This window comes from Narcine bancroftii, chromosome 2 (assembly GCF_036971445.1).
Source record: "Narcine bancroftii isolate sNarBan1 chromosome 2, sNarBan1.hap1, whole genome shotgun sequence".
Lineage (NCBI taxonomy): Eukaryota > Metazoa > Chordata > Chondrichthyes > Torpediniformes > Narcinidae > Narcine > Narcine bancroftii.
Window position 1 is genome coordinate 32,479,328 of NC_091470.1, and position 12,006 is coordinate 32,491,333.

A 12,006-nucleotide genomic window follows, 5' to 3' on the forward strand; every position below is an offset into this window, starting at 1 on the left:
TAGTGATATTAACTTCCAATCTAATAAGGTTTTCATGATATTGCTGGAAATCACTTTGTTCTAATCCACTCTTCACTCATCCAATCCAGGAAAAATGATACAGGAACTGAAATGAAAATGAGTGCAATGGTCATTCCTTCACCTCAATAAGTATTACTCAGGGGTATTCACAGGAATCAAAACGTGACCACTTTAGGATGCTGTAAATTATATCATATTATACACCTAAATGTGCACTCCTAAGATTGTTGTTAGTTTAGGAGGATATGGGGTTATAATACACAACCTGTGTTTCGGGGCAGCACATTTAATGGAACTCTGCTACAGCGCCAGCGACCTGGGTTCGAATCTGGTGCTACTTGGACATTCTCCCTGTGTCTGCATGGATGCTCTGGTTTCCTCTCACTGTCCCAAATATATTGGGGGTGAGGTCAATTGATTGTAATTGGGTGGCCCGGGCTTATGGGCCAAAAGGGCTATGTGCATGTACCTCAAAAATGACAAAGAGTCATAACCTGACTAATGTATTAATAAAATAAAATTCTGACATTAAAAAAAAACAGGAAATAAATATGGTGGAAAGATCTGGTGTTTATTCAATGAAACAAACTAAAATTTCATATAAAATAAGTTTGTTATAATAGTGTCTCGAGGTATTGCAAGTATGTCGAAAAATAATTAAAAATGAAATTAACTCCCAAGCAAACAATGCTTTCTGATATTTATAAGAAAAAAATAATCCTATTAAATTTCTTTTTATTCATAACTTCCCAGTGTCATATTTTGCAAGGAAGATGTAATGGACCAAGTTTTGCAGGAAAATGACAGCAATCGAAGCAAAAGTGCAGGCCTTTCTTAATGTCTCAGCAAGGTTACGAATCCTCTGCAAATTCACAACCTCCTTCACTTCCTGACCATTTATTTCCAGTAATTTCCTAAATGTAGTTCAACTCCACATGGAGCACACACTTGCACCAACTCCTTGGCAGGTTAGACCTGGTGCAGAAACAGACACTCCATTTATTCAATAGGGATGTACCACTGGGGAAGCAAAGCAAGTTTCAGTTACTTTATAATCCGTTGTATTAATTTTTGGCTAAATATTTTAACTACCCTATTTAGAGCCTCTACATTTTGGAAATTAGGAGAATTAGGGGGGGGTCCAATTGAAACAATTTGAATGTAAAAGGCATGGACAGAGTACATGTAGAAAGGTTATTTCCCAAGGTGGGAGAGTCGAGAACAAGCGGGCACAACTTCAGGGTTGAAGGGCATCCAGTTAGAACAGAGATCCACAAGGTAAACACAACACTATTATAGCACCAGTGACCCGGGTTCAAATCCCAATGCTGTCTGCAAGGAGTTTGTGTGTTCTTCTCATGTCTACATGGGTTTTCTTCAGTTGATCTGGTTTCCTCCCACTCTGGAGGGATTGTAGGTTGATTGGTATATCTGGGCAGCACATGGTCATGGGCCAGAAGGCCTGTTACCATGCTATACATCATATTTTATTTTAAAATTATAAATTTCATTAGACAGAGGGTGATGAATCTGTGGATTCAACTCCCATGCAGTTGTGGCCAAGTCATTGTATTAATCCAGAGATTGATAGGTTCTTGGCCAGTCATGGCATCATAAGTTATAGGGAGAAAGTTGGGCTGAGTGGGAGAATGGATCAGCTCATGATTGAAATGGTGGGGCAGACTTGATGGGCTGAATAGCCTATTTCTGCTTTTATGACTTATGGTCTTGCATTCAGTGCTTTTAACTTAGTACTTCTCAAATTTTTAAGTGACTGATTTTTTTTTAATGTTGTTGAATATTTCACAGATAGCACACACAACAATGCTTTTCACTGTATCCTGGTACAGTGGTACAATTAGTTAACGTTACAGGGTTGACAGTGACCCTAGTTGAAGAGGTTAGTTTTGCCAGCTTTCCTTTGTACTGCTGATTCAGATGCAATGTTTGTTTTGCTGTCAGATAAAGGAATTGAAGAGATCAGGATGGATGAATCACATCTGCTTAGGCCATCTGGGAAGACAAGTTTATTGTCATCTGATTGCACAAGTACTACCCAAAGAAACAGTGGTCTCTGGCCCTCGGTGCAAAACGTGCAGCCACACAACCAGACACAATACACATACAAACAAACAATACACATGGAGGACAATTTTATCCAAATAAATAAATTTTGTTTCATGAATGAGAGTCATAGACAGTTAATGTGAGCAGTTCCTTTGGTCGTTCCGCATTCTCACTGCCCGTGGGAAGAAGCGGTTCCTCGGCCTGGTGGTGCTGGCTCTGATACACCTACATCTCTTTTCTGACGGGAGCAGCTGAAAGCTGCTGTGTGCGGGGTGGAAGGGGTCCTCACTCATTGTGTACTCCCTTTTCAGACAACAGTCCCAGTAGATCATGTCATTGGCGGGGGCACAAGGAAGACTCCCGTTATCATCTTTGATACGGTTATAGTCCTGTGGATTGACCATTTCTCTGGAGCAATGTGGGAAATCTACGATACCCAGTACTTGGGCAAGCATGGATGCCTTGCTGAGTAATGAGAATTCACTGCACAAGTTAGATTCAGTTTGCAGTGTGATGGAGCATCAAGCAGGTTTACTAATAGCTAAGCTAAATGCACACAAGTGATCAGCTGAGCTGAGGGAAACATGAATACCTGCCCTCCTTCTCTCCTATGGATGCTGCAAGACCTACTGAGTTCCTCCAGCATTTTTATGATTTTTCAAGTGATCAGTCTTTCCTTTTGTGCCTGGCATAATTTTTTTAAAAATTAGACATACAGTGCAGCAACAGGCCAGTTCGGCCATCGAGTCCATCCCACCCAATTAATCTACACCACAGGTACGTTTCGAATGGTGGGATGAAACCAGAGCCCCCCCCCCCCCCCGGGGAAAACCCACACAGGCATGGGGAGAACATACAAATTCCTTACAGGCAGTGCGGAATTCGAACCCCAGGCCCGATCACGGTCACTGGAAAGGTGTGGCACTAACCCTTATAATGTCTGTTAGGTACCAATAACAACAACGTAAAATACGAAAATCTCCAATGCCTTCATTGAAGTCATAACAATGTTCGAGAAATTCACAGGTCAAACAAACAATCTATTTTATATAGCAAATGTAAAGGGACATAACCAACATTTCAGGCCTGAGCCCTTCATTAAGGCATGAGCAAAAAATGTAGGCAGGCACCTCAATGAAGGCCTCAGGCCCGAAACATTAGTTATGCATTTTTATCTTTGCTAAATAAAGTTAGGCGTCTGATCTGCTGAATTTCTCCAGAATTCGGTTTTTACCAATAATATCAACTTCATTTTCACTCCTACCCACGTCACTATTGGTGAACAGTGCAAACTATTCCATCATGATTACCCACGTCACCCAAGTGCATTGCAAGGCACTCTCTGATACACTTCCCCTCTCACCTGAGGCCTGGGGTTTAACCAGAGGCAGCACGGGTGATTCATTGACAGATAGACTCATCTGCATTCCCCAGTACCAGGGTGGTAGCTAACCATTATCTAGTGATGATGCTGTGGCCATAGATAGGCGGTGAAATGGTTAAAGAGGATGTGTCAAAGTTTAACCTCCCATAAAGACTACAGGACAGAAACAGATCCTTTGGCCCATCTCATGTGTGCCAAACTATTTTTGTGCCAAGTCCCATTGACCTTCATCCAGATCATAACCCACCACATCCCACCCAACCATATACCTATCCAATTTTTTCTAAAATGTCAAAATCAAGCCCACATTCACCACTTCAACTGTAGAACACCACTGCACAGAAACTGCCCCTTCAGCCCATCTCATCTGTGCCGCATCCACTCATATGGTATCTCAGTCCCTTCTGACTTGCAAATTATAGTTGGAGGAAACATCAACCTTACTCTCGATGGTGCATTGTTAGCCAGAATCAGACACACACAAGATAAAGACTGTACAACAGGCTTTAATCCACAAAGACTTCCACAGAGCCAGCCTGGCTGTAGCTGCAGCAACTCTGAATAGGCTGGCAGTACACTCCTGCAGGTAGAGATGTTGCCCCCTGCAGTAGGCCAGTGGTGTACCACCACACTCTCCCCACAATCATACCTCACTGTAACCTTGATCTTGTAACTGGAATAACTCAGGCCAGACTGCGACTGCCGATGCAGAATCCCCACAGTCTGATGCCAGATCTTCAAAGTCCAGAGATCTTGGGTTTTCCTCCAAGGCCATCATTAATCATTGCAACCGACAACTGCTGGAAAGCAAAACCAGGCAAGGAATCAGGAACTGCAATATGAGGTGCCTTGGCTTGCACTCAGGGAAATCTTTAAAGCTGCTTCATTGGAAGCTTTAATTTGTAAAATTGATTTAGAATGTTTATTTTCTGGTGATTTTACACTAACAAACAGATGGCCTGGCAGTTAATCCCATAGGAAAGGCAAAGCCTGAAACAGAGAATGCAGAGTTTCAAATGCTTTGTGGCACTCAAATGAGACAAACAGTCTGGTCACAAGGGGGAAGTTGGCCTCCCAGGAGGCATGGGAGCTTTCTTTTACCCCATCACTAACTTCTGAAGCAATTGGCAAAAAGCAGTAACTCTAGATCATCAGAAAGAAGAAATCAACCTGTTCTTGACAACAAATCCACCCTGCAGTTTAACCCTTGGCCAGCAGTGCACGGTTAAGGAAATAAACAATCCAAACCACTGACTTCCAAAGTGCAGCATCTAGTGACTCATGACTTAGCCAGGCCGAGTACCAATAACTGCATTCACATACCTTGACAAGCTTAATTCATCACAGAAGAGCATGTACAAACATTAGATGTTATTGCACTCCTTTAAAAAGATCAGCCATGACAATCAAGGCAACAGGTGCCTCCATTTAACAATTTCAATCTAACTATCCCCTATTGCAAGCACTTAAACAAGCTTTTTAATTACTTGAGAAGAAGGAATGGTGCTCACATCTTGACTATTTACTACAGCTCAAAATCTCCTTCAGGGAAATTGACTACCAGTTTTTTGGCTTAGTAATTCATCCTTCCAAATGCAAATTCTGTGTTGTGAATTTTACTGCAAAAGGGTGGTTTGTGTCAGACTGGGAAGGATTTGGTGCTGAGCCACATATGTGCTTGACCAGAACTGGGAATGTGGGATGTGCTCACCTTGAGCTGGGGTCTGTAAATATGGCCAGGTGCTCAGTTCAAGCTGGGAGTGCGGGAAGTGCTTGGCTCAATCTTGGAATGTGGGGAGGTGCTTGACTCGAGCTAGGAGTTTGAAAATGTGGGCAGATGCGAGTCTGGAAATGAGGGCAGGTGCGAGTCTGGGAATGTGGGCAGGTGCGAGTCTGGGAATGTGGGCAGGTGCGAGTCTGGGAATGTGGGCAGGTGCGAGTCTGGGAATGTGGGCAGGTGCGAGTCTGAGAATGTGGGCAGGTGCGAGTCTGGGAATGTGGGCAGGTGCGAGTCTGGGAATGTGGGCAGGTGCGAGTCTGGGAATGTGGGCAGGTGCGAGTCTGGGAATGTGGGCAGGTGCGAGTCTGGGAATGTGGGCAGGTGCGAGTCTGGGAATGTGGGCAGGTGCGAGTCTGGGAATGTGGGCAGGTGCGAGTCTGGGAATGTGGGCAGGTGCGAGTCTGGAAATGTGGGCAGGTGCGAGTCTGGAAATGTGGGCAGGTGCGAGTCTGGGAATGTGGGCAGGTGCGAGTCTGGAAATGTGGGCAGGTGCGAGTCTGGAAATGTGGGCAGGTGCTCGGCCAGAGCTGAGGTCTGGGAATGTGGGGAGGTGCTCGGCCAGAGCTGGGAGTTTGGAAATGTGGGGAGGTGCTCGGCCAGAACTGGGTGTCTGGGAATGTGCTCATCTCAAGGTAGGGATCGCATCTCTGACCATACTGTAAACTCCCTTTCCCTCCATCAACTCTATCTACTCTTCCCACTGCCTCAGAAAAGCAGCCAACATATTAAAAAAGACTTGTCCCACCCCAATCACATTCTCTTCCACCTCCCTTCAGGAAGAGATTCCCAGGTGTGAGATCACAAATTGCCAGATTCAAGGACAATTCCTTTCCTACTGTTAATCAGTCTCACAATTGAATATCACACCCATAAAATGGTGTTGCCTTTGCTTTATTCCAACTGATCTATCTTAATCCCTTTTCACTGGACCAATGTTAACCGGTTCTCTGCGCCCTTTCACACTCACCACCCGACATCCCAGAGCAAAGGGCTGCCAGCAGTGATACCCTGCATATCCCCTGTCCCTTTCACACTGGGCTAACCGGTGCACCAATTCAAAACGAATCGGCAATGATACACCCTCCCTAGGTAGTCCATCCCTGGGGTGATCTGACGCCTGCATGCCAATTCATGAGCTTTCACACTGGCACATTAACCGGTAAATTGGTGGTTAATTAATGGATTAACATGCCAGTGTAAGCTTTGGTCACTCTGTAATGCTGAACACTGTAGCATGTTTTTAATTTCTTTTCTATGTGCGTTTACAAGCTGGATTATTTGTACACTGATAAACGTGAACTTGAATTGGATTCTATGTCATGTAGAGAGAGGTTCACTCGTTACTGAAGTTTACTAGGGCTCGCTCGTAACTGAAGTTATCTAGGGCCAGGTTTTTGAAAGTTATTCATGAGAATAAAACAAACAGATCAAATAAATCAGTTCATTCCAACTAAACCTGACATTATTATTCTAATACATTCATCAAATCTGAAAACATGATCCGTCTGGGAGCTGCCTCAGTTCTGGATGTGTGTGTTTCAAAAATTCAATCATTGATTACATTACAAAATGTGATTTCTATCGAGGCAATCCACCTGCAGCTGAGAGTTCCCATTTGTAACCTTATTTGGATAATTGGCTGGTTATAGCTTTGTTCAAAAAGGTCAGTATGAACTGTTTAGATCGTGTCCTTCAAATCACAGCATATAAAGGTCTTGCAAATCAAAAAAAAGATTCAGATGGAACATTCCCAGAGTATTAACATAATAGAAACATTACTCAAATTGTAGTCACTGTGCCAGATAAAAATTTAGAATGCAGGAGCTCTAGCCAAAAATCAGACTTTGAGGGATTTTGAGATCCCATAAATTTGACTGTTTAATGGAAAATGAGGGCAGTGATTTATTTCTTTTACAAAGTACTTTCCCTTTATATATAAAACAAGTTTGAAAGCTGTGTGCTAACAATACAAAGTGGTCATTCCAATAACATCAATCATTTGCAAGTATATCTACAGGGACAACTATATCACAATCTGAAGACACATTGTATTTGGAAAGCATTAGTTCTAATCAGACAACACGAAGAACATCCAAACTATCGTACGTCAGCTACTGCCGATACCACTTTTCAAGCTGGAATGTGATTGGACGGATCAGTAAGCTGGCCTACTCTGTCTGCCGGCAGCCAATGAAGGTGCTTCCTCTCTGACAAAGCCAATCACTCATCACAGCTCCGGGAGTGAGGAAGTTCCTGGCCTTTGTATCAGTGGACCATCTCTCCAGTGGTCCGAGTCCGTGGTCTGCTGAGAGCTTCCAGTGCGCCTGGATTTGCTGAGTGAGAGGTGACCGCTGCCTGCTAGAGATCCTCAGCAGGTCCTGGGTTGGGTAGATGTGGGAGCTGTATAACAAGGCTGGCCTGCTATAAAGGTCAACCCACACAAAGACTGCAGGTGCTGGGGTGTGGTGCAGTACACAAACAGTGTGGGGAAATGCAGCAGGTCACATTGCATCCACAGGAAGTAAAAGGCAGTCAATGTTTCATGCCGAAAATCAGGTAGAAGCCCAAATAAGAAGGTGGGGGGAAGTGGAAGGGGAGGAGCACAAGCTAGCGGGTGACAGGTGGATATTGGTGGGGGAGGGCAGGAGATGAAAGGTGATAGGCAGGGGTGTAGCCAGGTTTTAAAGTTAAGGGGAGCAAGCATATAAAAAAGGTGCCACAGCACATACTAGATGGTGAGTCAGTGAGTTGAATGGTGGGCCACACTGTCGGCAGTGGACCAGAGTGTAGGGTGGAGGGGTAATGTTGGTGGTGGGGGAAGGCACTACTTTTGAAAATGTGCTCAGGGGGAGTGGTTGCCACTGGTGAAAGGCGAAGAGGCAGAGAGCTGAGAAAGGTGCTCTCTGACAGGAGAAAGTGAGTCAAAAGGATGAGGGAAATGGAAGGAGAGAACAGGGGAGAGGAGTTACCAGCAAATGGAGGTCAATATTGATGCTGTCTGGCTGGAGAATGCTGAGATGTTACACAAGGTGCTGTTATAAATGTTCTTTCTTGAGTATTTGTGTTTCCAGTTGTGGAAAGGGTAACTAAAAAGAACTTTCATGAATCAGGTGCTTCCTTGGTGACCTTCTCTACATCGGGGAGACTGGGTGCAGTCTGGGAGATCGCTTCGCTCAACACCTTCACTGTGTCCACATCAGTGACAGGGATCTCCCAGTGGCCAATCATTTCAGTTCTGCATCCCACTCCCACACTCACATGTCTGTCCTTGGCCTCATAGACGATCCCACCAAGACCACCCATAAATTGGAGGAAGATGAGCACCTCCCACTTTCCCAGCCCTGGTCAACATTCGATTTTCAGTCTGGACACTCTCCAACCAGATGGCATTAACATCAACTTCTCTGGTTTCTGCTAACTCACTCCCCATTCTCCCTCCTTTCCCATTCCCCTTGTCTTCTTCCCCTTAGCTCTCCACCCCCTTCCCTCTCTCTTCACAGAGTCATTCTTCCTTCCCCCTGATTGCTGCTGTGCCCTCCCTCGCTTATCCACCGATTACCTCCTGCCTTTGGGACCATTCTCTTCCCCCCTACCCCACCCCTACCCCACCCCTACCTCACCCCTACCCCACCTCTACCCCCCTAACATTTTGTTTGGATGGCTGCCGAATTCTTTCTGTACCTTGTTGAAGGCCTCAAGCCTGAAACATTGGTCATGTATCTTTATCTTTGCCATATGAAGTACACTGTTTGACATGTTGAGTTTCTCCAGCGTTGTGCTTCTACTTCAACCGTAGTTTTCTGCAGACATTCGTGTTTTCCTTAAGAACTATTAACCCAGGTGATGCCCATAGAAACCTGCACAACCTGTATTCATTGTAGAACATAGAACCTAGAACAGTGAATTGTGGGAACAAACCCTTCAGCCCACATGAGGCCAAATTAAACTAACCCACTTCTGCCTGAAAATGTTCCATACCCCTTACTCAGTGCATATTCATGTGTTTATCTAACAGCCTCTTAAGTGCTACCATCATATCGGCTTCCACCTCTATCCCTGACAGCCCTTCCTAGGAACCTACCTGTGGAAAAGAACTCACCCAGCGCATCCCCTTTAAACTTATGTAGTTACATTTTTTTCAAGGATGTAATGCACCCACTTGTATACAAAGCAATTAAAATGGGCATTTTTGAACCGCATCACTTCCCAATATAAGCAAGTAAGATAAAAAGATCTTCTGCCCGATTCCAGCATTAATGACAGGACTGCCTCTATGATGCTCCAGTGGAATGGAGTGCTTAGTTTTAATTTCAGAAATAAATTTATTCATGAGAATATATAAAAGGAATACAAAAAAAAATGCATGGCTTTCTTTACATTCATGGTGTCATCCAGTCTAGACATTCAGAGAGTTATCAGTTCTACATCTTTCACAGTGCTTCCAGATCTTCCCCTGGGCTTGGAATGGGTTAAACCTGCCATTACATGCAGCCTACATTAAATTGAATGAGACACATTGGCTCCGGGAAGAAAGATAAGTCGTTATTTCATTACCGTATATACTTGCGTTAAAATTGATCTTTTGTAAGAGTCAAACCCCCCTACTAAACCTAGGATTTTTGCCCATTGGAGCTCCCGATGTCTTGAATGCAGACTCTCGCTTTGGTTCTGGCTGCCTGCCGATCAGAATTCCTGACACCTCCAACGTTGCAGGTACCTACCACGGTCCCAACCTCCCCTGTGGTAGGACGTGTTTTGATGCGCAGGTTCTATTGTCACTTTAATTCATTGTGTTTTTGTTCTTTATTCATTTAGAAATTCCTTGGACTTCTACTACTGGTATGGTAGTTTGGATCCCAGTGTGGATTTCAGCCCCTCAAAAGTTTGAATAGCATGAAAATGTATGAACCCATAAATTCAACATTAAAAATTGGACTTTGACACAAGTATATACAGTATTTATTGGTTAATCATGTTTTTTACATAGAATTTATGTTTTTTTTTCGTACCTTGCGGAGTGGCCATTCACATATGAATGGCCAAAATTCGCAATCTCTGTTCCCTTACGTGATTTTACGCTGAATTCTGGAAGAGGCAGGACTTGCAAATACCTGCTATTCATTAACCCATTGATGCAGACCACCTGCACAATTCAGTTTAGACTGCACGCAGTGCACAAGGGGTTCCACAGGCTAAATTTTGAATAAGAATGAGCCTCTCATTTCCATTCCAAACTTTTTACACAGCTTGCATCGTGGGAATTTTGCAATAATTTCCTATTACGCAACAGCTGTGTAAAAACAATAAATGTCTCAACTTCAGAAGCTGCCATGATTGGAAGTTTTGAACTTACTTTCCTAAAACAAGCCCTTTCATAAAACCCATCTCATTGGCCAAGCTGTTCAGTATTTCTAATAATGCCTCCTTGTGTCACGTTGAATTGAGTTTGTTGATGGTGCTGTGAAACCCTTTGGGATGTTTCACTATATTATCTAATCTTATAGTCCACATTAGGAGGCCATTTGGGCTATTCAGTTTCCAAGAGAGCATTCTCTCTCCTTATTTCTCTGTACCCCTAAAATTTATGCTCTCATCAACTCCCCTTTGATCCTTTTAAAGCGGATTAAAGGGTCATTTGCAGCAGCCAATTAATCTACCTGCTCATCTTTGAGACATGGGAGGAAATTAGATCTGCCAGGGGGAACCCCCAGAGTGAAAGAGAGAACATGCAAACTCCCCACAGACAGCACCAATGATCAGGATCATACCCGTGACCCTAGACGCTAGTAGTGGTACAACTTGCCGAGTCATTTTGCCAGTGTGGCAAGCATTCAAGGGGCACTGTGTCAATGTAACTTGGATATGGTGCCGCAAACATCTCAGCAAGAAGATGAATGCATCCTCTTAAATATCCTTAGAATGGACTCTGCTTCACTGCATTAGCAATGGCAACTTGCGGCCCATGGTGACTAATAGGGGGCGTTTCCTTCCCCACAAGCCAGTGGATGATCTCACGTGCAGTGCCTTCTCAAAATGGTCCAGCACACCTGCAAACATCTGGGCTTGTTCCACCTGCCCAATGCCTAAAGCCATGGTGAAGTTTTGAGAATTAAAAGGGATTCTTCTGATGGAAAATAAATGCGCTGCGAATGAATGCCGGGCAAATGTCGGAGGAGTAAAAGTCTACCGTTGACACGTCCCTCTAAAAGTGTGCTACTTCCTTGTGTTACTATTTACAGCTTTTAACATTCTTGAGTAACGAGATGATTAACAGTCGGTGACTGAGGATCTTCATCATTTCTGGCTCAGGCTTCACCTAGTTCATTGAATATGCCTGATATGTTGTATACCAGAGAATAGTGAAGAGTGAGCTAGGTTGCTGTAAGTGTATTGACTAGATTAGTTAAGGATGGCAGATCTCCCTGCTTGAACATCATTAGTGAATTAGAAGAATTTTTACAACAATCCAGTTGTTTCATTGTTATAATTCTTCTTTGGCTTGGCTTCGCGGACGAAGATTTATGGAGGGGGTATAATTACTGACCTATTAATTCCATACCTATTTAATTAGAATTACATTTGCCAGCTGCTCTGATGGATTCAAATTCATGCCTCTGGATTTAAATAGGAAAGTTTGTCATTGTAGTGCAATAAACAAAAATGCAGGAGAAACTCAGCAATTCACACAGCATCTATAGGTAACCGATGTTTTGGGCCTGAACTCTTCATCTAGGTATGTCGATGCTTGACCAAG

At 43.8% G+C, this 12,006-nt stretch overlaps 1 protein-coding gene across 7 annotated transcripts in view; it reads left to right on the top strand.

Moving 5' to 3' along the window:
- prima1 (proline rich membrane anchor 1) overlaps positions 1-12,006 on the top strand; it is a 104,807-nt gene that overhangs the window by 66,505 nt on the left and 26,296 nt on the right. For 2 of the 7 annotated variants that reach the window (XM_069916201.1, XM_069916206.1), the window contains one exon: positions 10,068-10,156. The exons of the other annotated variants lie outside the window; for them this stretch is intronic. In XM_069916201.1, coding sequence (XP_069772302.1) covers positions 10,068-10,100 — 33 coding nt within the window. In that variant the 3' untranslated portion in view covers positions 10,101-10,156. Of the gene's footprint in view, positions 1-10,067; positions 10,157-12,006 lie in introns of those variants that run through there. 7 annotated transcript variants of the gene reach the window in all.